Source organism: Eucyclogobius newberryi, unplaced genomic scaffold, assembly GCF_026437365.1.
Source record: "Eucyclogobius newberryi isolate DKJ021-1_F unplaced genomic scaffold, fEucNew1.0.hap1 SCAF_19, whole genome shotgun sequence".
Lineage (NCBI taxonomy): Eukaryota > Metazoa > Chordata > Actinopteri > Gobiiformes > Gobiidae > Eucyclogobius > Eucyclogobius newberryi.
Window position 1 is genome coordinate 32,171,645 of NW_027315823.1, and position 24,950 is coordinate 32,196,594.

The 24,950-nt window shown below is 40.0% G+C and overlaps 1 protein-coding gene and 1 long non-coding RNA gene across 2 annotated transcripts in view; both read right to left on the reverse strand.

Annotated features, from left to right (window-relative positions):
* Positions 1-5,129: 5,129 nt before the first annotated feature.
* Positions 5,130-8,508, reverse strand: LOC140366026 (uncharacterized). The gene is made up of 3 exons (XR_011927860.1): positions 7,766-8,508; positions 5,688-7,697; positions 5,130-5,511 (listed from the first exon to the last, which is right to left on the reverse strand). It is a non-coding gene; the product is annotated as an uncharacterized lncRNA (long non-coding RNA).
* A 1,832-nt stretch (positions 8,509-10,340) lies between these two features.
* slc6a11b (solute carrier family 6 member 11b) overlaps positions 10,341-24,950 on the reverse strand; it is a 35,237-nt gene continuing 20,627 nt past the window's right edge. Inside the window, exons 8-15 of the mRNA XM_072452673.1 lie at positions 20,751-20,854; positions 20,486-20,610; positions 17,064-17,176; positions 16,189-16,326; positions 14,372-14,474; positions 12,694-12,794; positions 11,759-11,929; positions 10,341-10,660 (exon numbers count right to left, since the gene is read on the reverse strand). Coding sequence (XP_072308774.1) covers positions 10,517-10,660; positions 11,759-11,929; positions 12,694-12,794; positions 14,372-14,474; positions 16,189-16,326; positions 17,064-17,176; positions 20,486-20,610; positions 20,751-20,854 — 999 coding nt within the window. The 3' untranslated portion in view covers positions 10,341-10,516. The remainder of the gene's footprint in view (positions 10,661-11,758; positions 11,930-12,693; positions 12,795-14,371; positions 14,475-16,188; positions 16,327-17,063; positions 17,177-20,485; positions 20,611-20,750; positions 20,855-24,950) is intronic.

Here is a 24,950-nt window from a genome sequence, read left to right on the forward strand (position 1 = left end):
ATATATATAGATAATATTGGCCGTTAAACCATTTTGCCCTATTGAAACAAAGAGCGATATTGCAACATCTGTAATCACTCATTACTGAAGCGTGACCAAAAACTCTCTCTCTCTCTCTCTCTCTCTCTCTCTCTCTCTCTCTCTCTCTCTCTCTCTCTCTCTCTCTCTCTATCCCTCTCTCTCTCTCTCTCTCTCTCTCTCTCTCTCTCTCTATCCCTCTCTCTCTCTCTATCCCTCTCTCTCTCTCTGTCTCTCTCTCCATCTCTCTCTCTCTCTCTCTCTCTCTCTCTATCCCTCTCTCTCTCTCTGTCTCTCTCTCTCTATCCCTCTCTCTCTCTCTATCCCTCTCTCTCTCTCTGTCTCTCTCTCCATCTCTCTCTCTCTCTATCCCTCTCTCTCTCTCTATCCCTCTCTCTCTCTCTGTCTCTCTCTCCATCTCTCTCTCTCTCTATCCCTCTCTCTCTGTGTCTCTCTCTCCCTCTCTCTCTCTCTATCCCTCTCTCTGTCTCTCTCTCCATCTCTCTCTCTCTCTCTCTCTGACCTTTCACTGCAGCCGCTTGGCCATTTTCACGGTTAGTCATCCATGTCTGATACTAAGGTGCAAAAATCAGGCTCTGGAATTTCCTAACGCAATTGAAATATAATAATAAAAAAGATATATAGTTGGCATTCGAACAGATAAAAAATGGTAAAGACAGATGCACTGGACCAATAGATTATGTAAAATGTATTCGTAATGTCTTTATTATATTTGTCTTGGACAATACAGTAAGCAATCTCCTCTGGTGTCAAGGTTCACAACAGAAGGACAAAAAGTAATTTAGTTACACATGAATAAAGCTCAGCGTCTCATTCAAATGTAAGGAAAGATGATAAATGCTGAAAGGTGCACAGTCTCTTAGTAGAAGTAGATGTCATACTGTGGAACATCCAAGACACGATTTATACACCTTCAAGGCAATCAAAGCGCTAAACATCAGAATCAGAATCAGAAAAGGTTTATTGCCATTGCCAATTAACAAAATTCTCAAACATAGGAATTTGCTTTGGTGATACAACATAAAACAATGAACAATAACAACCTATATAAAATCAAAAATGGCATGCATTTAAAGAAAAACTATTTAACAATAGGATGAAAATGAAAATAGTCTTACTATGTAAACAAAATGTACAGTTAAATTTACAGATAGAGTGCAGAAAATGAACAGTGCAGTGAGTGATTGATTCAATTATAGTTATAGACAGGTGTTTAAGAAGTGTTCTTGAGTCCAACGGCAGAGGGAAAGAAATTGTTTGCTCAAATAGTCCAGGGTGAGAAGGGTCGGCTGTGATCCGGCCTGCTCGTCGCAGAGCCCTGGAGACGTACAGGTCCTGCACAATGCGCTGTAGTCTCTGTTTGTCCCTGGCTGTGGCTCCAGCGTACCACACGGTGATGGAGGAGGTGAGGATGGACTCAATGATGGCCGTGTAGAACTGCACCATCATCTGCGCTGTCAGATTGGATTTCCTCAGCTGCCGCAGGAAGTACATCCTCTGCTGGGCCTTCTTGATGAGGGAGCTGATGGTGGGCTCCCACTTGAGGTCCTGGGTGATGGTGGTACTGAGGGAGTGGAGGGAGTCTACGGTGGTGATGGGGGAGTCTGTGATCATCTCCACTGTCTTCTGGGCGTTGAATTCCAGGTTGTTACCGCTGCACCAGGACAGACAGACTCATTCCTTGATCAGTAGAGGAGGTGCAGCAGTTTGTGCAAGGGAGAAGAGCAGAGGAGAAAGTACACAGCCCTGTGGAGCTCCTGTGTCTTAGACATTCTTCCCGCACGCACTGCCTCCAATCAAGAAACCTCTCACACATTCACACACACATGTACACACACATTCACACACATTCACACACACAGTCACACACACATTTACACTGTGTACGCAGACACTGGGGGTGTGGCACGTTAAGTGTCTGGCCCAAATCTTGCCCAAGACACTCAAACGCTCAGCCAAGGATGCTTTTACATCGATAGCGGTCAAGCATAAAATAAAGTGACATTTATTTTTTTTTAAGTATATTTCAAAAACAACATAAAAAGTGGATACAAATCCCTAAAATAATGAAACCAATAATATTTTTCATTTAGTGAAGCCCTGCCTGATCTTTGGACTTCCTCCATCTAAAGTAGTCCATAGTCCAGGCCAAGCCACAAGCTGGGTCCCCGAGCGTTGCACTATGGCACCGACTGCTCCTGACAGTTGGCCCCAGTGGCACTGATGAGTCAAGTGCAAATTTCCTTAAGAGGAGAATAAAGTGTAATCTTAACTCCCAACAGTTTACTTCAGTGGGAGGGACAATAAGCATTCAACTTGTAATCACATTCAGAAAATATGTGTTCATTTCAAAACATTCATTGTTTATAATTATTTATAAAAATGTTGAGCATTGTGATATTATTGGTAATTATATTTTTTGATAATAATATAATAATACAAAATCTTTATATTACAAGCCGGATGTGCCGAACGTCCACAGAGATGCTTTAACAAAAACAATATAAACCGGAAACAAAAAAGCTGAAAAACTCTATTAGCTGCTGGCTCACTATCAGTAAATACATGTATTACTCTATAGTATGTAGAGGTTATATTTAATATTGATCATATTTACATAATACTATTTTTCACCAGTGCATTTGTAAGCTAGACCTACCCATAGCAACAATAGTAAGAAGAACCACCTCCAGATAGACAAAAATACAAACAACACATGCAGAATCATTGTTATTGGTGTAGCTTCAGCATTTCAGTCCTTTACCTCACAAAACCTCCTCCTCCATGTCACCAGATACATAATCACAATTCATCTTCTTTCATTCATCCTTCGCATTACTCTGAAGCCTTTTCTCATCTTGCCGCAGACATCCTCACCTGTAATTCTCTGTTTTGTATCATTGTTTTCTCGAGGGGGGCAGTAACAGCAGGTCTTACAAATCAGATGTCAACAGCAGCAGAAAGCTCACAGCCAGTGGAATGAACACGTGAGATATTGTTTTCTTTGGACGCTGTTTTAGATGCATTACAAAAGAGGTGACGAAAAGGCAGAAATGTGTGCGAATACAAAGAGGGATTGATTACCTGAGAAGGTGCAGTAGTTTGAATTGTGCTGCCCCCTGCTGAATGAACAAGAATATTCATGTTCAATATACAGTTCATTCTCCATAGGAAACAATAGACGACTTAAACTCCTGTATGAGATCGGTAATATTGACAAAAATGAATAACTCTCAATTTCTCAATAACAATGATCAGAGAAAATCCTGAATGAAACGTGCTATAACTTTTATTTAAATGTATGAACTGAGGTTTAAGAGTCAGTGATGCACAAACGTTCAATCGGTCAATCTGACATTTTGGGGTCAATCGAACACTATCTGGGCCATAACGTTTGACATTTAGATGTGATTTCGCCTTCATATGGTCGGATCATTACAGTACTTTATATGCAGAGTCTGTACAACATGATGACACGCGTTTTACTGATCTCACAGAGGGACGATTTACTTGTTAAAACAGCTTTTTACGATACAATAAAGTGAGGGTAGGTAGAAATGTCCAAACTGAGATGAGTTGCAAGATAATAAAAGAGTGATCAAACTCACTAACTGGGCAATGTGGGGAAAATTGGACAAAGTTGAGACATTTGCAGTTAATGAGATGATTAAAATAAGAAGTTAGAACCATATTAAGACCAGGGGTTGAAAGTAACAAAGTACATAAGTAAAAGTCTTGTATTTAAGCATAGTGTTTGGGTATCTTAAGTACATTTTACAGTGGATACAATGTACTTGAGAGCAGGTATATCTGTTTATCTACTACTACAATTTTGAAAAGAACTGAAAAGTAAGATTATTGCACTAATTGCATTATTGAGACATTGATTGACTTAAAAAATCAGCACAATTCCAATCAAAATCACCTGCTCCTGACTCTGTACTATTACTAAAGTAACACAATTGTATACTTCTTCCACCGCTGCGTACAACCAAACACAAGCAGCAATTGATATTGCCACAAAATCTTACACAGTGCTTTTAATGTGTCATCTTGCCTTTTAAATATAAAAAGTGCCAGATCAGTTTGTATCCGTCACATCGTGTCAATCATTACATCATAAGCAGCTCTAGAGATTTTGAGTCAAGCTTTGTATGCATTCATCTTCAAACCATCACTCGCCAAATCAGGAGTTTAATCTTCTGACAGCCATTTAACCCACGATTGACATTCCAATATAGAATTTCTTTGCTTCGCTGCCTGCAAACCTTTCACTCTCTTACTGTGGTTTTTTGAAGTTTTTCGAGCCACAACAAAGCAGATTTAGTCCACATCGCCGTCGGGATGAAGTCAAGCAGTCAGGGTCGGATCGAAGGAAGTGGAGCTCATTTTGAAGTATGACACATCTGTAGTGCACAGTCTGGTGGGTTTATCTAGACTCACCAGTTTGAAATGTCAGGTCGATGAAAGTAGAAACTGTATCCATCTATTTTTGTTGTACATTAGACAGCGATTAGTGGCAATTAGTGTCCCTGTGTCTCTGTGTAAACTGGCCATCATCAGGTTTACACTTAAATCTAAATCTAGTTCTCCAAATGATTAATCTGGAAGGCCGTCACAACAGCAGAACAAGCTAAAATAGCAATTTGTGTTTATTAACCACAAAGTGTTTCCATCTGCTAATTTTTTACAAACAAAAGTCTAGTGTATTTCAGCTAAAACTGGACGGATCCGACCACAACAGGAGCAGTACAGAATGGATTCTTGTGCGTTTATGAACAAATATCGTGAGAAGGCCGACTTGGAGCAAAAGGCCCATGTGTTATTCCCTCTTAATCATAGTCAATGTGTATTTCTACCTAATCTCAATGCATTTGTATATTGATTATACTGCATCAATATCAAGTAGTGAAATATAAGTCATCTTTATATTAAAACATGAATTACTAAACAAGAAGTACATGTATTTTGAGCTACCCAGACACGATTTGTATGTTTTGTTATAGTTTTAACCAATTAATTTGACCTTTTAGTTTATTTATGACGATTCATTTTTTTTGAGAATCGGAAATGTTAATAAATAAACACTCTTTCACAATCCTTGTCACATTTATTTTTAAAAATGAGTAAGCCGACATTTTGTGTGTCCTGTGAATACCAAAGTGTGTACAGACCAGTAAAACAATTTTCATTACATTTTTAAGCCATTTGAGCAGCGTATCAAAACGAGATTTTTATTATTATTACATCAGCATTTATATAGACTTTCACATCACAATAGTATTACTAGAAAGAGATGAGACAGGTGCTATGAAAACGTGACTGATCAGACATAACATTATGACCAGCTGTCCCACATCCAGCTCCAGAAACAAATATTTGGAGCATTTTCAATCAGAAGCTTCCACTTTTAGTAACTTCAATCTCTTCAATGAACCATTTTAGATCATGGCCACTCCAGATCAGGAAGCGCTGCACCAAACCAGGTCCAACCCAGGTCTAAACCAGGACTAAAGACATGTCCACACTGACTACTGCAGACCGGGAGTTCCCCACAAGAGTCGCAATGAACCGGATCAAAATACAAAACTAAAACGGGACTAAAACAGGACTAAAGCGCCTCTAATTCCACTGCAGACAGGAAACACCCCATAAGAGCTGCACTAAACCAGGTCCAACCCAGGACTAAACCAAGCCTAGCACAGTCATTCAGCCATCGCAGTATTTATTGTGTTAAATGGTCAATTCTTGTCTTGTCCATTTTCCAACTTTTACCTTCTCAACTTAAATAAAAAAGCTGTTTTTCACTGGAGATAATGTTATGTTTGAGCTGTATATTTTTGATGCAAGCATAATGTTCTAGAGGAGCTGTGTACATGGTATCAACGCACCAGATAACGCATTTTAAAACAAACTTTGGAGGGGCTTCTGTCTATCAATACTTCTTCCATTTCCCTTTTTGCTTCCTCAATCTCACACTTCCTCAACTCACTATTGACCTATTACTAACCATGATTCTTTGCCACCTCCTGAAGAAAAAGAGAAAAGAAAAAGCTTGTATCCTTTCAGCTGTTCAGATGTGGAGCTCTGATTGCGTTTGATTGGGAGAGGAAGCTTGAGAGGAGGAGTGAAAGTCGAACTGAGCAAAAAGACAGGAAAAGAAAGAGAAAGTGAGAGAGGTTTTGAATGAGACCAGCTCAATGAGGCAGATGACAGGGGCAGACTGCACTTCCTCCACTGCGACGCAATCAGCAAAATTATCTTTTATTTCATACTGTGTTTTGTCCATTACGATGTAAAGAGGGGCTGCTAGTTTTATTTGGCGACAGCAATTTAGCCTTTGGATTTAAACCATAAGATGCAAACATTTACTGAACTGACACTGACAGATGTGAAACTGTATTCTTTATTGTTGCTTTTATTGTTGTATGTATCTTTTACTCTTCTGAGCGACAGTTACGAAATGATTGTCCGTTTTGGGATGAATAAAGTTATCTTATTCAAAGAAGTGTACAAAAAATATATAAAATTTTGTTACTATAATTTTATTGTGAGAAGAAACTATTATTTAGGATTATTGACACCAGAACGGTGAGATACTTAATTTGAAATCATCCCTCTAGTATGAGACCAGCATCTTCAGTTCATAAATTGATAAGTTAAATACACAGCCAGATATAACCATTTTTTTACATTCAGGGTCGCTTTTTTGGAGTTTATATTGAACTGAAATAACTTATTTTTGCATCTAAAATGGTCACAATTGTATATTTTTTAATTTTGATTATATTATGACCTTAATAATCCCGATTATGTATTAACCGATTAGTCTTGACATCCACAGGGCAGAGGGACAGGAGGTTTTCAGTGCTGGGGCCGGTGCAGGAGAGGCACATTTATGATGTTTACAAAATGCTTTTAATGATTAGGAATAAGAGGCGGGTAAAATATATTCTGTTCCACGTTTGAATGTTTTCATGATTTGTCGCAGTTTGATTTGATTTTGTAGTTAATCCGTTGCGACAACTTACTTTTCACTTTTTTAAGCTGAAAAAACACAGCTGGATTCTAGACTTGAAGGTTTGAAGCAGTTAAACATCCGTCAATCTCTGTTCCAAAAATACACGAGCCGTAAAATAAGAAAAGTGTGTTGAAATTGTCGTGTGATAGACGTTCCTCTTGTGTCGACTGAGGAGGAGTGAGTGAGTGAGTGCAGAGGAGGAGGCAGTCTGTCTGTCAGAGTGTGTTAGGCTCAGGATAATTACTGTGAAATGACACAGATCCAGGATTTAGACTGAGGCGAGAGGAGGAGGAAACAGAGGCGAGGGTGGACCCGAGCCAGCGAGGCCATAACTGTAAATGTAAAAATAACATGTTTTCTTATCAGAGCAGGGGAAACGTGTTTTAAGGGACAGCTCAGAATGTCGGGGCAGAATGAGGTACTTTGTAAGTCCAATTCATCACGCAAATTAAACACGTGTTGGAATGTGTGCACTTGCCAATTAAAGATCAATGAGAAATCTTAATGAAAGAACAAGTAGTCTTATCTATCTTATCTAGAAAAGCCATCAAGCCAAGTTACAAGTCAGATCTCACAGTGAGAATGCACGTTTTCAAGGTATTTTGGAGCAATACAAACATCTGTAACAAAATAAATGCTATATATATACATTTAATGCTGTATTGTGGAATATTCCTGGCCAAGAAATAGCATCACCATGGAGACAAACAGGAATAGCTGAAACTTAATCTTTTTATAGCTTGATTTTCTCATTGTGTTTCATGGTACTTTTAGTGCTTTGTAACTTGTGTCTATTGTTTTTTGATGTGGTTGTTTTTATCTGATTTGTTTTATGACACACTCTGAAACTACAAATGGCAAATAAACTAAACTCTAATGCACCTAATTAACTCCAGCGTCTTTGCCAGGAGAAAAGGAGAAAATCTTGTCTTTGGGGGAAATAACGGTAAGAATAAACCAAACTAAACGGTATCGCAGGGTAGATTGTGTACCTCATTTGCCCTCACTGAGTTTTCCCATTGCAGAAAAGACGATCCCATGTTGCTATTTCTACAGTAACAGGGCAGCGCCACACTTTCAGAAGGCATAAGGATCAGGCAGCCCTTCAGGACGCACTATGACTAATGCACGCAAGCACGGCCACGTTTAAACTCTGGCTTTGACATACTAAAAAATGAGTGTGTTTGTGTGTGTGTGTGTGTGTGTGTGTGTACAGCTCTCACAGTCGTACGAGCACAGTCAGAGTGAAAACAGTGGGACATTTACTCGTTTGACTATCGTAACAGTGCCCTCTATTGTCGATGATTGAGATTTAACGACAAATATGGATTCAGAGGTGGAGCTCCAAGATGCTACGTTTCATTTGAGCCCAATTTTGTGTCCACTGGAGAAAAGAAGTACTGGTTGGGTGAGTAGTAAACTGCTCATCTTCACATATATAGCTCTTTAAGGTGTACATATCTGGTGCTGATAATTTGCCGCTTTTCATTTCATGTCACGCTATATTGCTTGATCGAATAAAGAGCAGAAAAACCTTTACAAAAACATATCTGGAATTGTGTTGTTTTAAAAAAAAATATTTGTACTTTAGAGCTGAAAACAGTCAGTTCCGCATTGTTATTATGTGTAGATGGTATTTTATTGTACTGTGTTGATTATTTATCTTTATCTTATGTGTGTGTGTTTTTTTCTTAATCATTTAATGTATATGGACCGGTTGAGTCCAAAATCAAGTTTGTATTGTCCATCCATCCATTTTCTACCGCTTGTTCCCTTTCGGGGTCGTGGGTGACTGGAGCCTATCCTGGGGTACATCCTGGACAGTGGCCAACACAGAGACATTACAGACAGTTCACTCTCACATTCATTCACTACCAATTTAGAGTCACCAATTTTGCCTAACAGGAGGAGCCGGAGAACCTGGAGAGAACCCACGGTAACACGGGGAGAACATGCAGACTCCACCCAGAGAGATCATGTGATGTTGGTCTGGTCCGGGAATCGAACCCATGATCTCCTTCTTGGGAGGCAAGAGCGCTAACCGCCTTTGCCACCGTGCACCCTAGTTTGTATTGTATTGTATTTTATTTCAGGAGCTCAAAATCTACACGACACCTTCACCAGAATCATGTCAGAGCTCAAATTGACTTCACGTACTTTGAAGTTAGCAGTGAATTGCTTGCGACACAAGGTAAAGTAATTACAATACCAAAGTACTCGTGGATGATATAATGTGTAAAGGAGCCAACGCCGACCCAATCTGTGCTAAACTACTCCAGTGAACAGGGCTGTATTCACGGGTTAAAGTGTCCCCTTTATAGGCAGCATTTTGATGACTTTTAAAATATATTTTCTTTGAATTGTTAAATGCTATGGCAACGGTGCTAATTTTTCATCACTCTGAAACCCATGGCAACGTTTGGGTTCGTCGATCAGACGTAGGCACAGGACGTTACAGAAAAATGTACAGAGTGAACTCTTTACACCAGGAGAAAGGCACAGACACTAGTGCGACCGATACTCACTCTTAAACATGGACCAGAAACAAAACATTAGTGATTAGCCACAAAATACAACTGTTTAAGTCACAATGTTAACAGAAAAAACACAATAAGGATGTTATCAAAATCGGTGCCAAAAACAGACTAAATAATTGTAATAAACGTTGTATCATATTTAACAAAAATCACACAGGGTCTGGTTCTTTTGTGCACTGGTGATGAGGACGGCGTACAGAGCAATAACGGATCATCTTTATGAGTTAAAATAATAGATTTCAGAATAATTCAGTTGTTATGAGTAGTTTGGACTAGTTTAGATTTAGTCCTGTACTTGATTTACTTTATGTTTGTAAATGTTTCAAGGTATTTGAAGATGCATTATGTAACTTTTCTCGTGGAGGGTCCGCCACCTGCTTGTCTCCAAGGATATATTATTGCTTTGCCTGAAATGTTCCACAGCACGGTATTAAACACATCTATCTTCATGGTGACAAGCAGGTGACACCAGGCCAAGTATTAGGAAACAGAAAGGTTTTTGTTTGTTTTTTGTTTTTTATTTTTTCAATAAAATGATTTAATGCCATACTGTGAAACATTCCAAGCAAACAAATTACATCTCCAAGGAGACAAGCGGGTGGACCCTCACCAAAATGTACACTGTGCACCTTTAAAATTCCAATATAGTTTTGCCTGTTTAAGCTAAATAAAACTTTGTAGAGTGAATATTTTGCTTTTGTAGTTGACCATTTGAGATTTTTTTTTTTTTTACCAGAAACACCTTCAAACATGTGCAAACTCCTTTATTTAAAACTTAAATTCACACTAGTCCAAACAACACACAACAAAATGAATATAATGATTTCAAGCCATTTTAAACTCACGTGGCTATCCTTTTTGCAGTGTAGTCATTATTTTATGCATGACTCAAAGAAACCTGGTGCAGCCTCGGTCGGGGTTAGAAATGCGACTCCTTTTCTGAGATGGTGGAGATTTTGCAGTCGCCTTTGGCCTTGGCGTCGTTGGACGCGTATGGACTCAGAGCCCCCAGTTTCCCTCTCATCTTCAGGTCTGGACTGGGTGTGGTCAGCTTCTTAATCCTCTGCACGAGACACACAGACATACAGGTAAAGACAAGTACGGACAGATGAGGAGGGGTGTAAAGAACTCAGTGATGTAACTTTAGAAGAGAAAGGATCGAGTGAATATACTCTGTATATTGAATCATCTGTGCTTTAGTTATTGTCTTATGTTACTGTAGGTTGATGCTTTTAGTGTATGTTTGAAACAAAAACTAAAATTCCATTAGACTATGTCAAATGTACTGACTTTTTTCAGATTTACCAACTACAAACCAATATAGACCAATGGGACAGTCTAAAACTTATGCCCAGACACCTGGACTTGTAACCTCGCCAGCAAGAGGAATACTAGCAATTTTTGAGAATCTTGAGAATCCATCTTGTTAGATTCGTTTGTATCGCACCAGTGGTTTAACGGGCCAATCACATGGCATTTCGAGCTCGCAGGCGGGACTGGAACCAATCACAGAGCAGCATTGTGGTTTGGGCAGAAGTCAAAACAACCCGAACAACATGGCAGCGCTGTACTTCGGCCTCTTTTAGGAGATATACAGACTATTGTATTTGTCAAAGACGTGCACACAATGACACTTTGTACATTTGTGGAGGAGAAAGAGGACTGTGCTTTTCTGAACACTGGATTTAACACAATTTTGATTTTTCAGTTTCTTCCGTTGTTGTGACACTTCGATCAATCAGCGTGAAGTGTTTTTTTAATGTTCCGATGGCTTAATCTGAGTAACCATTTGGAATGTACAACATTCCAAATGTTCTTAGGGTTTGATTTCATGCTTTGTGCTGTTATCAATTGTACGCTCCAAAAGAACAGTGGCACATGTTGGTTCTGGGGCACTGCAGAGCTCTAGACCAGCAATAGGCCACAAATGTCTGCTGTGACTGGAGAGACGCGGGGCAGAGCGGGAGTAATGGCAGCGATCTCCGTTGGAAGTATCATTGAGTTTTTAAAACCACATTTTACAACTCTGATGTCTTCATTGGGCATATATGAATGGGTAGACCACGAGGGCACTTAAAGGACCTAAGGCAAAGGGGCAGGTGCATATCTGTAGAAGTGTAGGTCATAAACCCCTTGAATAGTGTCCCGTGTGGGCTCTTACCTCAGAGAAGGTTCCAGGAGTCTTCCAGATTTTCCAGATCATGCCAACAGGGATGCAGACCATGGAGGACATGGCCATGAACCAGCCGATCCCGTAGCCCCAGTCAGGATAGGTGTACACATTATTGTACTTCAGAGGCTTGTATTTAATCAGGAAGAACAGGAAAATCCCCTGCAGCAGACACAGTGACATTTGGATTGAGAATGTTTCCCACATCACAAAGAGAGGGCTAAAGGTCAAACGTTCAATTCAGTGTGAAGAACATAGCAAACAGATTGAACATGTATTAGATTATTTTTAAGTAATATTACAGTTATATTTAATGTAATATTCAGAATGTACGCCCTTTTTTTAAGCCATTGGAAAATCCATTTAACAACAAACACAGTTGTTCTGACAATGGTTAAAAAAAGTGCCCATATATGAACAGGACAAACTGAGCTGTTTAATCCTTGATTTATCCTTGCAATGGTAAAATCCAAAATTCCTTGCTTCCGTGTATTTTTGTTCATCGATGTACAGGAAAATGTGCATGTACACTGATTACCAATGTTTTTATTTGTTTGTATTGAGATACATCGTTTCATGTTATGTAAAGCACTTTGAATTACAATGGGTACGATTTGTGCTCTACATATAAACTAGCCTTGTCTTGTCTTATAAAAAAAATATATATGTGTATTTTATTGCTGACTAGGCACTAGGGCACAACCCACAAACTGTCAGCAGCTTTTTTCAACCTCAGGGCTTGGATAAGGTTGCACTATCAACCTAGCCTTCAACACTTGTAAAAACAGATCAAACATCTTTATGAGTGGGAATTTACCTGTCAAATCTGTCATATTGAATCTCAATCTTAACATTTCATTTGAACGCTTCGTGTTGTTTGGTGAAATGGACACAGTTTATTATTGCTATTGAAAGTTTGCACTCACAGCACAGATGCCGGGGGTGAGGAACATCCAACACCACTTAATGAAGAAGATGGGCTTGTATCCGATCATATCCTCGATGTTCATGTAGAATCTGTCGCTTCCTGGAATCACAAAAAAACATGTCAATTTGAGTAACAGGACGAGAGCTGAGATCATGAAGAGGCAGATGTTTCCTGACAGGAGCTAATCACAGCTGTAGACAGGACAGGAACGACGTGGTGGCTGTCTGATGGATGTCATACTCCCAAATGTGTTAAAGGTGCACTATGTCACTTTTCTGATGGAGGGTTGGCCACCTGCTTGTCTTTATGGAGATTGCTTTGCTTGTAATGCACTACAATATTGCATTAAACACATCTATCTCCATGGTTACAAGCAGTTGATGCCACCAGGCCACCATGTCATATATTATTAAAGGCTGTAGTCGACCAAAAATAATAGACACCAACTTTACACACAGTAAAGTGCCACGCAAAAAGCTGAATGAATTGATAACACTCCAAAAACTCGACTACTAAAGATATTGGTTGACTATGAGACCATTGACGGATGAATCGACAAAACGAGCAAACAGTCTGAAATGAAATAACAAGCCTACAAAATATAACGTTCTAGACATAGTTCTGCACATCTGATTAGAAACAAACAGAGAGCGGACACTCCACCAGAAAAGTTGCACCAGAAGAGAGCCTGTTAGTTAGTATTATCAGAAGAAATATCCTGTCAGGTTTAGACAAGGCCTTTGAATTTGATGTATTACAACCTTAAATTGCATATTGAGAACAGTAATTTTGCCTGGCCTGAGTCTCTAAAACAATACAGACCAAAAGATTGTTTGTAATGTGAAAACAAGCCCATAGACTCACTAAAGCACACACACATGTACTTCATGTAAAAGGTCAAGCAAAAAGCAAAAAACAAAAACGTATATATATTGACAAAATATATCATTAAATGTAAAGTCATTTCCATGTGATTGGGAAACCAGTTATGTCACAACATCATTTATTGTCGTTTGGATTGGATCAAATGCAATGATGTTTCTTCTGTTAATCATTTACATAATGACAAAGTTAACATTATTCTAAGATTGCGTACAGTAGTCTAAACAATATGTGCTTAACCGTAATCTCCAGCAGAGGGCACACAAGAAATGGAAAAGAACTAACATTGTTATGCAATAATCAGACATGAGGCATTACTGAATAAGACAGCATTTAGCTACACAAAGAGAAACATTTTGTTGTCTTTTTAAATCCATGGTACCAAAATATTAAATTGTATTAAATTATTACAGATCTTTTCTTTTCTGATTCAGATGAAACAGCCTAATGTTTTGTTTCTCCTTGTTATATGTATCTGTCATTTTAGAGATCATATGGATTCATATTTTTTTGTTTTTTTTTGCTTTTGTGAATGAATCACAAGCTATAGATCAGTGGTTCTTGTATTTGATTTGATTATAAATAATGTTCTTTATTTCTTTCTTTTTTTTTTTTTTTTAAAGAACTATTTTAGTAATGGTTTATTTCTATTTTAGACCAGGTTTAGCCCTAAAACCTTGTAAAGTTTGGTTACAGATTGGGTTTAATTCTAATTTTAATCAAAAGGCCAAACATGGATGATAATTGGTGTTAAAAATGTGAGAACAGAATTGTTCTGTAATCTCTATTCTTACCATAGATCCAGCCGATAACTATGGACTCAAAGATGGCGACAAACAGCAAACACATTCCACTGGCCGCGTAAGCATCGAACAGCTGGAACACGTACATCCCTCCCTGTGAAGACCACACACATTATCAGCCAAACTTTTTAAATGTGCACATTGTAGCTTTTCTGATGGGGAAGGGGGGGATCCATGATTTCAGTGCATCTCATGCTGGCCTCTCACTTCCGGGTCTCAGCACACAGTTGTACTGATTGGGATTAAACAAAAGAAATGAAGATTCTCAGGGCCACGTCACAGATCAAGAAAACATTAGTTATTGAAAGAGACAGAACTACCTTGAATGAAGCTAATGCGACTCCAGGTAAGGAACAATCTTAGAACATGGTTAAAAGCTTAAAAAAGTCAGTTTTGCATAATATGTGTCCTTTAATAGTATGTTTTTACGGGAAACTAGCATTGATTAATGTCCTTTGGCTGGTGAAAAGAGAAACTGTTCCAATCTTAATATCTTTGTGACGGAAATGATCTCTAAAATAATTATTTTATTTGTTAAAGTGACCTTATACTGTGCAGCGTTCCTCAATACTGCAAATCCACTACTTTGTGATTATTTCTGACCCAAGCGTTATCACCTCCATCTCCACAAAGGACACCACTTCCTGCTTGAGCTCCAGAGAAAAAGCTTCATAAATAAACCTGCGCATAAATCCTGGAGTAGGTTACATCACAGTCAAAGTGCCACAATATCCTCAGATGCATCTTTTAGTGCTGTTATCTCAAAGACGCGGTTTCAACCAGGAATGCCACTGTCCTGTTCACAAAAAAAGTCTCCCATCTTTCTGCAACAATCTACATAAGATGGACATTTGGGAAAGGATATCCTGCAGAGAATATTATCTCGAATAGAAAGAGGATGATGAGATGGAAAGACAAGAAAAAGAGGACACATTAACAAAATGTCAAATTGAGATTTTGGTAGTTCAATCCTGACAACTTTGCAAACAGTTGTGTCCTTGGGCAAGACACTTAACACAAACAGTACTGCCTTAATAAATCTTACCTAAAACAAGCAAAATATGTAAAAATCCTCCAGCGATATTTAAGGTAGAGGTCTAATTTCCCTACAGGGACGATAAAGTGTACCTTGAGTGTGACTATGGACGTAATGCACAATATGCAGAATGTATATTAATAATATATAATAATCCAGGGTTAATATCAAAACGACCTAAATGTGTACGATGTTTTCAGCCTTAGCATAATCCAATCCACTTTATTTCTAGCACATTTTATCAACAAAATCGGCGCATGCTGAAATAAAATCAACTAGTTAACACTGTATGTTAAATTATAAAATAGAATACAAATAGTACAAATTAATACAAACAATTGTGTCAAACTAAAACAATAAAATAGACTAATAATAGCAAAAACAAAGAAAATGAATAAAAAAACTAAAAATCAATAGCCACACAACTCACGCTGCCTTAAAAGCTGTTCTGAACAGTGCTGTATACTAATGGATCATTTATAGTATTAAGCCAATTTAGATTTTCTTTCTCCCCAGCCTCTAAAGAGTTCCTGATACACACACTTTCCCATGTACAAGCATAACATTTTACAGCCATAAACTGAATATATTGACACAGAGTTTGCAACATTGTTGAGAGCTACAAGTGAACTTGTCATTTGATTATGAGCATGTGAAATAGTAAGAAAGGAGAAGAACATGAAGTGTTGATTAAGCCGAGATGTGATGGAGAAAGGCGACAATTTGCAGTGTTAATTGGCAGCGTTAAGAACTGTTATTGTTGCGTTCTTACTTCTGTACACATGATGAGGCCGATGAGGAAGGAGACTATCGACATGCCCAGGATCAGCACCTCTCGACGGTTTCCTCTCCTGAACATGTCTGGGTACATGTCCACCACGGCAGTCACCAAGCTCTCCACGCACACAAACTGACAACACATTACAGTATAAATAAATACAAATATTCTCAATCAGCATTTATCAAATACCTTTAAACTGTCTGAAATAAGACCAGGGATAAAGCATGTTTAAAGTGCACTATTGTAAGATGATTTAGATTGTGTTCTATTTGGATGGAACTATTTGTGAGGCGGAAGGATATGGCTAACGGGTGGTCACGTGAACAGTCAATTCTCGAGTTGTTGTTCACGTGTTGCCTGTAAAGTTCAGAGCTTAAAATAAAAGCTGTCCCGAGGAGCTGTCCTTCTCCTGGTATTATTTCTACACCCACGATAAACGTACGCCCGCACGAGAAGGCGTGTTACACTATCTTAGTTTCCTGGAGGAAGGTTTGAAACCTTCTAATCTCCATGAAGATGTTTTGTCTAATGTTCCAAAGTATAAGTAAGTGGCAGACCCTCCACTATAGTACCATAGTAGTTACATAGTGCACCTTCTAAGAACTATGACTAAACAGGGACTTAACATCACAATGTGCGGCAAACTGGGGCTGGACCAGGACTAAACATCACATTAACCTCCAGGTCAAAATGTCTAAAAACCAAAGTATAATACAAAATGCACTAAAACAGTGCTTCATCTGTAAATCAGTAGATAATGGAGCAATTTTGGACTAGAGTTGAAGGAGTAAATGACTTTAGAAACCTACTTTTTATAATCTAAAACTGTAAAATAGCATCTGATGTGTTGTTTGCAAATGTCTGACCTGACTGTCCAGTCCGAGGAAGATGAGCATCATGAAGAAGAGACAGGCCCACAGAGGAGCCAAAGGCATCATGGTCACAGCTTTGGGGTACGCAATGAACGCCAGACCTGGACCTAAAGTAATTCATATTTCATGAATGTGAGTTATAGATTGCACTTCAGTGGCATTTGTACAGAATATTGTAGGATATTGCACGCTAACTAAATAGGTCCCATGTCCAAGGCATTTACATATTTAATGTTGCTGGAGTACCACAGGTGAACACACGTAAAATGTTCTAGAATTGTTTTTACTATTTGTAAACACAGTGACTTTGGGCAGAAGACCCCTGCAAGACACATGCAGTCTACTGTATACCAGAGTTTGTAAATGAGCAGCCATAGGAACTCTTTTGGACTGGTGTAGTGGGAAACAATAAGATAAGATAAGATAAGATAAGATAAGATAAACCTTTAATATCCACGCAAGGGGAAATTCCGTTGTTACAACGCAGTAGAACAGGAGGAAAGGACAGATTATAGGAAGTTTCAAAAACACACTCTTAATAGAACTCTTATGAACAAAACAAAAAACTCTTATTAACAAAAATCCTCTCCTATCTTAATAGGGAATGGAGGGGGAAAATAAAATAGATAATAAAAATACAGAATAAAGATAAAAATCAGATAATAATAATAAAATAATGATAATGGAATAAAATTAAATTAAAATAAAGTAAAAATAACTAGCACAAGACTAGGTATAACTATTGGCAGATAAGTAAATCATATAAAAAACTAAATAGAACACTCTTATTTACAGGTATTGCACATGGTTGATTCAGTATTGCACATGAATATGATGGTATTGCACATGGTTACATCAGTATTGCACATGTTCAGGGCTAGCAGTGTTTGTTGTAGAGTCTGACAGCAGCAGGAAGGAAAGATCTGTGAAACCTCTCCTTCACACATCGAGGGTGGATCAGTCTCTCACTGAAGCTGCTCTCCAGAGCGGAGAGAGTGTCCTGCAGGGGGTGAGACTCATGGTCCAGCATAGATGTGAATTTAGCCAGGACCCTTCTGTCCCCTACCTCCTGCACCGAGTCCAGAGCACAGCCCAGGACGGAGCTGGACTTCTTGATGACTCTGTCCAGCCTCTTCCTCTCCCTCTCTGTGATGCTGCTGCTCCAGCAGGCCACACCTACAGGAGGGCTGATGCCACCACAGAGTCGTAGAAGGTCTCCAGGAGTGGCCCTGTCACTCCAAAAGACCTGAGTCTCCTCGGGAGGTAGAGCCGACTCTGGCTCTTCCTGTACAGTGCGTCTGTGTTATGAGTCCAGTCCAGTTTGTGGTTCAGATGAACACCCAGGTACTTGTATGAGTCCACTCTCTCAATGTCCCTTCCCTGGATGTTCACTGGTGAGGGGGCAGCAGAGCGGTGTCTGCGGAAGTCCACCACCATCTCCTTGGTCTTCCCCGCGCGCGTGATGAGGAGGTGGTTCCGCTGATGCCAGTCCACAAAGTCCTGCATTAGTCCTCTGTACTCCGCATCATAGTTGTTTGTGATGAGTCCGATGATGGCAGAGTTGTCAGAGAACTTCTGCAGGACACAGCTGTCCGTGCCGTGTCTGAAGTCTGCAGTGTAAAGGGTGAAGAGAAAGGGCGCGAGGACGGTGCCCTGGGGCGCCCCCACACTGCAGGTCCGAGTGTCAGACACACAGTCCCGGGCTCTCACAAACTGGGGTCGGTCTGTGAGGTGGTCCAGGATCCACTCTGCCAGGTCATACTCCACACCAGCCGTCTCCAGCTTGTCTCTTGTCCCTCTGGATGGTGTTGAAGGCGCTGGAGAGATCAAAGAACAGGATCCTCACAGAGCTGCCAGGCTTCTCCAGGTGAGAGAGAGAGCGGTGCAGCAGGGAGATGACGGCGTCCTCCACTCCGATGCCAGGCCGGTATGCGAACTGCAACGGGTCCATGGCTGGGCTCACGGTGGAGCGGAGGTGGTCCAGGACCAGCTGCTCCAGTGTCTTCATCAGGTGGGACGTGAGAGCCACTGGCCTGAAGCTGTTGAGGTCTTTGGCGCGCGGTGTCTTGGGCACAGGTACCAGACAGGAGGTCTTCCAGACAGGACAAAACATCTGCCAAATCCCTCCAATTAGACTAAATGTCTCAGATAGATGCAGGATCTACAAAAAAAACCTTCAAAAATAAATAAAAATATACAAAGTGTATAGAAATCAAATGTTGCACCAGTGGATGAGTTTCTGCATTCACCACTGGCTCTTGATGAAAAAGTATAAAAGATTAAGGCCGTCCTCGCCACACTTCACTGGGAGACAAACATCCCAGTCTCTCGCTCGGCCGCTTTCTCTAAATCATTCATTGTTTTGAATAAAAGATGCAGCGGTGGTCTCAGAGAGTGGAGGTGAAGAAGACTGTGGAGTTACATAAGTAATGTTTACCAAATTTTACTATATACAATATACAGAGGTGGTTCAGATGGGCCAAGCGAGCTCAATCTCTCCAAACCAGTTAAATGTTGCACTAGAACAGTCAGGCGGCATTAGCATTAGCATTCAAATTAGCATTCGCATTAGCATTAGCATTAGCATTCATTTATACATTTAGGATAGGACTAAACACCTAAACTAAAGTCCAAATGAGAACTGGGAGCTGTAGACAATGCTACAAAATGTCCTGTACACATCAGTGGGTAGACAAAGAAGCGCTTTGTCCTATTTTAACATTGCACATAGTCTTTAAAAATCAGTCTTTCCCAGGTACAGGGACTTTGGAATGATTATATATTTTAAAAGAAAGTCGGAACTGAATAGTATTTCAATATAAAATGTTCTTTAGTACATTTTACATCCTTTATAATGCTTCTGGAGGATAATTTTGGAATAAATACAGTATTATTAAGACAAGAACATATAGTAACCCTAATAGTTTAATTAAAGGTTGAATGGACGATTTTTTGGCACAAATCTTAGACTTATTTCCTCGTGGCGTGGACTGCCGATTAGTCCTGCCACGTATCAATCATAAAACGCACCTACTGCTCACCTGCAGCCGCGTGTGGCTCGTCCCCACGTTTCCGCGTGCCTAAGCGCATGGATCTATCATAATATAGTTCCCTCAGTGTACGGGGCAAAATGAAGACGGAGAAAGACAGTTCGAGCTGACTCAGAAGAAGCCGGAAATCTACGGGAGACATGAGACGCGATGCGCTCCGTCACGCTAATAAACAAACGCACGTGTGTGTTGTATCAGTCCACACGGGGAGTGCGCATGCGCACTTCCGCCTGCGTTCTCAAATCGCCGAAAAATCGTCCATTGCGCCTTTAACTAGTTACTATATACTAGGTTTGTAATTACTTAAGTCACACTGGTACAAACGTTTGAATCACATTGTACCATTAGCTCAAGCTCTCGTCTCACCTGACTCTGCCACAGCCTCGATGGGCACATTCTGTTCATACGCCATGAATCCCAGCACCGAGAAGATAGCAAAACCTGCCACAAAACTGGTGCCGCTGTTCAGACAACACAGCATGATGCAGTCCCTGAGGAAACACACACACATCAACGTAAATGGCCAGTTAACATCATGTGTAAAGTTTGACTAAAGACATTTTTACTTTAGTTATTTAAGTGTTGTCAAAGGGCCTTTCAATTGGCTATTTATTTCAGATTTGGCCCTCACTTGTAGCAGTTGTTGTCATACGCGTTGTAACTTCCCAGAGCTGTGAGACAACCCAAACAGATGGCATAGGAGAAGAAGATCTGAGTACCGGCATCCACCCACACCTGCAGAAATAAGACACTATATGAACTAAGGTACAGCAAAGACACCGTGGGATTAAACCGACGATATGGCACAAGATCTGAAGCCGCAAAATGAATATTATTATACGTTTATTTGGTGGGAACAGTGCATGTTAATGACCACGCCGGATTGTAAGGGCCATTTTTCATCCGTTGGTTCCGCATTCACTCTCACAAACACACTCTCTTTCACACACCAGCATACACGCACGCTGAAGGCAAAGTGGGTGAAGTGTCTTGCCTAAGAACACAACAACAGTGTGCACTACTGTGGCGCCTGGCATTACAGCCGGCCCGGCTTAGCTTCTGCGCTCTGACAATTGGGTATTGGCACTTTGGTATTGTCCCCCTTGTAATATTTTTTCAGTTAAATTTGCCACCAATCTAGATATTTTTTCAAGATGTTTTTTGTATATAGTGCAATACAAGAAAAGAAAATATAATGAAATAAATGTTTTAATTGTGTACTGTATAGATCTAACACGGTGGCACTTTAAGTATTTCGTCAGCAGCACTAAATGAATCAATGTCGGTGAGTATCTCTTTAAGACTCTGTAGTACTTTTGCGAATGATGTTTGAGTAGAGAACTTTTACACTGGGGCCCATTAAGTCTAGCTCCTCGTTTGGTAACTGTTTTCTGTTCCCTCTTTGTTTGAGGAGAGCGCTGGACTTTAGGGAGAATCTGGCACAAGTTCAGTGAGTGTCGTCTGAATGCAGGTGCAACAGTAAATTAGCCAACTTCACATTCACAATGCAAGAAATAAAATGAAAACTGTTGCGTTAAATCAAAACCAGGGACATATTTTAACTTTCTCTAATGGAGACAAGCAAGTGGTGCTACCAGACTAAGCTACAGGTCACGTTTATGGAGAGGAGAACCTGCTCATGGTAGGAATGCATGTTTTTCAAGGGATTTTTTCAGACAACAGGGAACACATGCTGAATGGATACACTTAATGCCATTGATTATTTTGTATTTCTTAATTCCATTACTTGTAGCTGGAACTTTGCTTATCCCAGCTATTTTGGGCTTGAAGTTGGATACACCTTGGATAATTGCCAGTTAAACCCAAAGCACAAAAGTAGGAGACACAAAGGCAGACATCCATTTACTCTCGCATTCATTCACTATTTTCTGATCCAGCATTTCATTTGATTTTGAATATCAGTTAATTGTATTACTCTGGAGATTTTTGAGATTTGTGGTGAAGTAGTGGTCAAACTTCAGGTCTCTCTGGAGTTTTATTTTCTGGGTCTACAATGGGGTACACGGTGGGCATCTGCCAATTTGTCTAAAGTACATACTTGAAGGACAGCCATTCACCATGGTTACGTTGAGATTTACCGATTCACCAGATACTTAATACTGTGACAAGACAAAACTTACTTTACTGTAATAGATCCAGAAACAGTCAGACACCTTGGCATTGGTATTCATGTTTAAAACTTAATACCATCTATACAAATAAAATAAGAAGTAAAAGTTATTCAAACCTATTTTAATTACATATAAAATGCAACTGTAGTTTATATAAAGCTGAAGCAAGACGTGTTAAGAGAAAGCTGAAATTATGCAAACGAGTCTATGCAAGGTTTGGACTTTAGAGAGACATCACCTCATGACATCAGCAAGAGGAACAGAGCTTTTTGAGACAGATTCACAGAAAAGAGGATTGCGCAAATAAACAAATTATACAAAATGAAACACAACTCCGTAAATGTTTTCAATGAGCAACCAACATTATAAGATGGTGAAAAAGTCTAGCATCACTGGCCCTTTAACTAGAGCAGTAAAACATGTGTTTCAGGTCTAAATTGGTAGTAAAGTGGAGTAGCCGGACCTCAGCGCTCACAGGGGTTGCATGGGGAGCTGGCCGACCCAAACCTTAATGCAGCATGGCTCTTTGAAAACTCTCTCACATCACCATTCAGGCACTAATCTCATTTCCCCATGAGGAACAATGGACAAACGCACGGTCTTGTCTTCCCGCTGCAGTAACCGGGGTAACTTCTGTGACCCCCAAAACACAGGACTTTACTCAGGAAGAACGAGCCTTTTCTCTGCTAATGTTCGTTAATGTTCCCTTGGGGTCGGTGGAGCTGGGACAGGCCCGTCCAGAGCGCAGAAGAACTTAAAGGCCCAGGAACCACAGAAATCGCTGTTGATGTTGGGCCTAATTTTGTTGTTCTGTGTTTGGTTCTGTTTGTTGAGACTGAGGTGCAACTTTTGTCGTAAACTTGCAAGTAATCACACATTTAGTAGCTTCATATAATGGGTGGGTTTTAATCACCGGGCGAAGTACGACCATTCTGCCATTCTGAGTTTGTAAGCTTTCACCCACGTCTGGGTAGGTAAAAAACAAGATTTGGACTGTGGAACCCTCCTCCTGACAGTTTGCCCCAGCAGCATCGAAGGACGAGTAAATGTAGAGAAATACTGCTTTCAAGGTGTTTGTGTGTCTCAAGTTGACTTTAGAGCATCAAATCTTGACTTTTTGACCCATTCATTGTTCATTGTTTTATGTTGCACTGAATCACCAAGACAAGTTAGTGAATTCTGTTCATTGACAATGACAATAAACTCTTCCTCTGATTCTGACATAGTGTAGCCATGATACTCACATTTGCAACTGATTTTGTTACTGGTTTTCGTTTTTGCACAGACCAGTGCAGAACAATAAAATGGCAGAGAGACGGAGGGACATTCAACAAATTGTTGGAATCAAACTCAAAATACTGCGACCGAGCAGCACTTCCTGTGTTCAAACATAATATTACCATCCCTTTTTTGACAACCCTATAACTCTACATTCAAGCAAACACATTATATTGATTAGTGCAAATATAAACATTAGTGTTTCAATCCTTGTTACAACCTCAGGATAATGTCCTTGTGTGTTTGCTGGGGCGAGTCACATGAACCTTGGTCTTATAAGGTTATGGATAAGGCACATTTTTTGACCTCTTGAAACATTTGTCCTCTGCATTTGACCCATCCTTTAATACTGCTGGTGCAACCTGTCAGGAGCAGTGTGCACCACAGTCCAGCGCCCGAGGACCCATCTCCAGATCTGTGCTAGACTTAGTCAGGATCAGGTGGATTTTACTTATGCTTTGGGTAAAAAGTGGAACACCCAGAAGAAACCCACCAAGACACCGGGAAAAACATGCAAACCCTGCACAGAAAGGTCTGTCTTCTTGCTGTGAGGTGAGAGTGCTATCCACTCAACCACTGTGCCACCTTTAAACTTAGGAAGAAGCAAACTGTACGAATGTTAGAATTGACTATTTTTGCTCTATGTGCACGATATTTCGGATTTCTTCACTAAATGTGTTTTAGCACATCCAATTAGCCTTTGTCTCCTTCAGAGAATTACGTAATGAACTGCAAAGACATGCTCCTCCAATTCTCCACACTGCACAGAGTAAATACAGTCTTGTGGAGAGTGATGTCCACAGGAGGCTGTGTGTGCCGCTGTGTGGAGCAGAGTGTGGAGCAGAGTGTGAGACGGAGCGGGCGCAAACTTATGGGACAGTGCAGAGGGGGACGACTGCAGAACAGAGCTCCGATTGTCCCAGAGGAAGCCCATTTAACACCAGTGTCAGGGGTAATGTCTTCCTCCACAAACAGCACTTTTATCACCTCCAGATCACCAGAGTCTGTCAACAAAGACTTTCTCACCAGTACGATCTACACTTTCTCTTCAATGTGGAGAAGAGAGAATGTTTGCAGAAGGTTCCATCGATATACTTTAGATGATAACGAGGAAATGTGGCTGAACTTGATCAAGTGGAGCAATGACCAAAGTGAATCAGATGCGAAGTATAAGGCTGGGATGAAGTGGGATGTGTGGTTTGATCCTTTCGGTGGAGTTTATTTGATGCGCAATATCTTCCTCTTATGTTTCATTGTTTATTTGAAAAAAGATTGTGCAAACTGGAGGATATCTGTAGTTAACAATAATTCAAAACACTTTACAAGCTGTAGGACTAAAACTCGTATTGAAATGAAACTAGATTTGAAGAAGAAAAAAAACACAGTCCTGAACAGTTTAGAATGATGTTGAGCTTTATCAG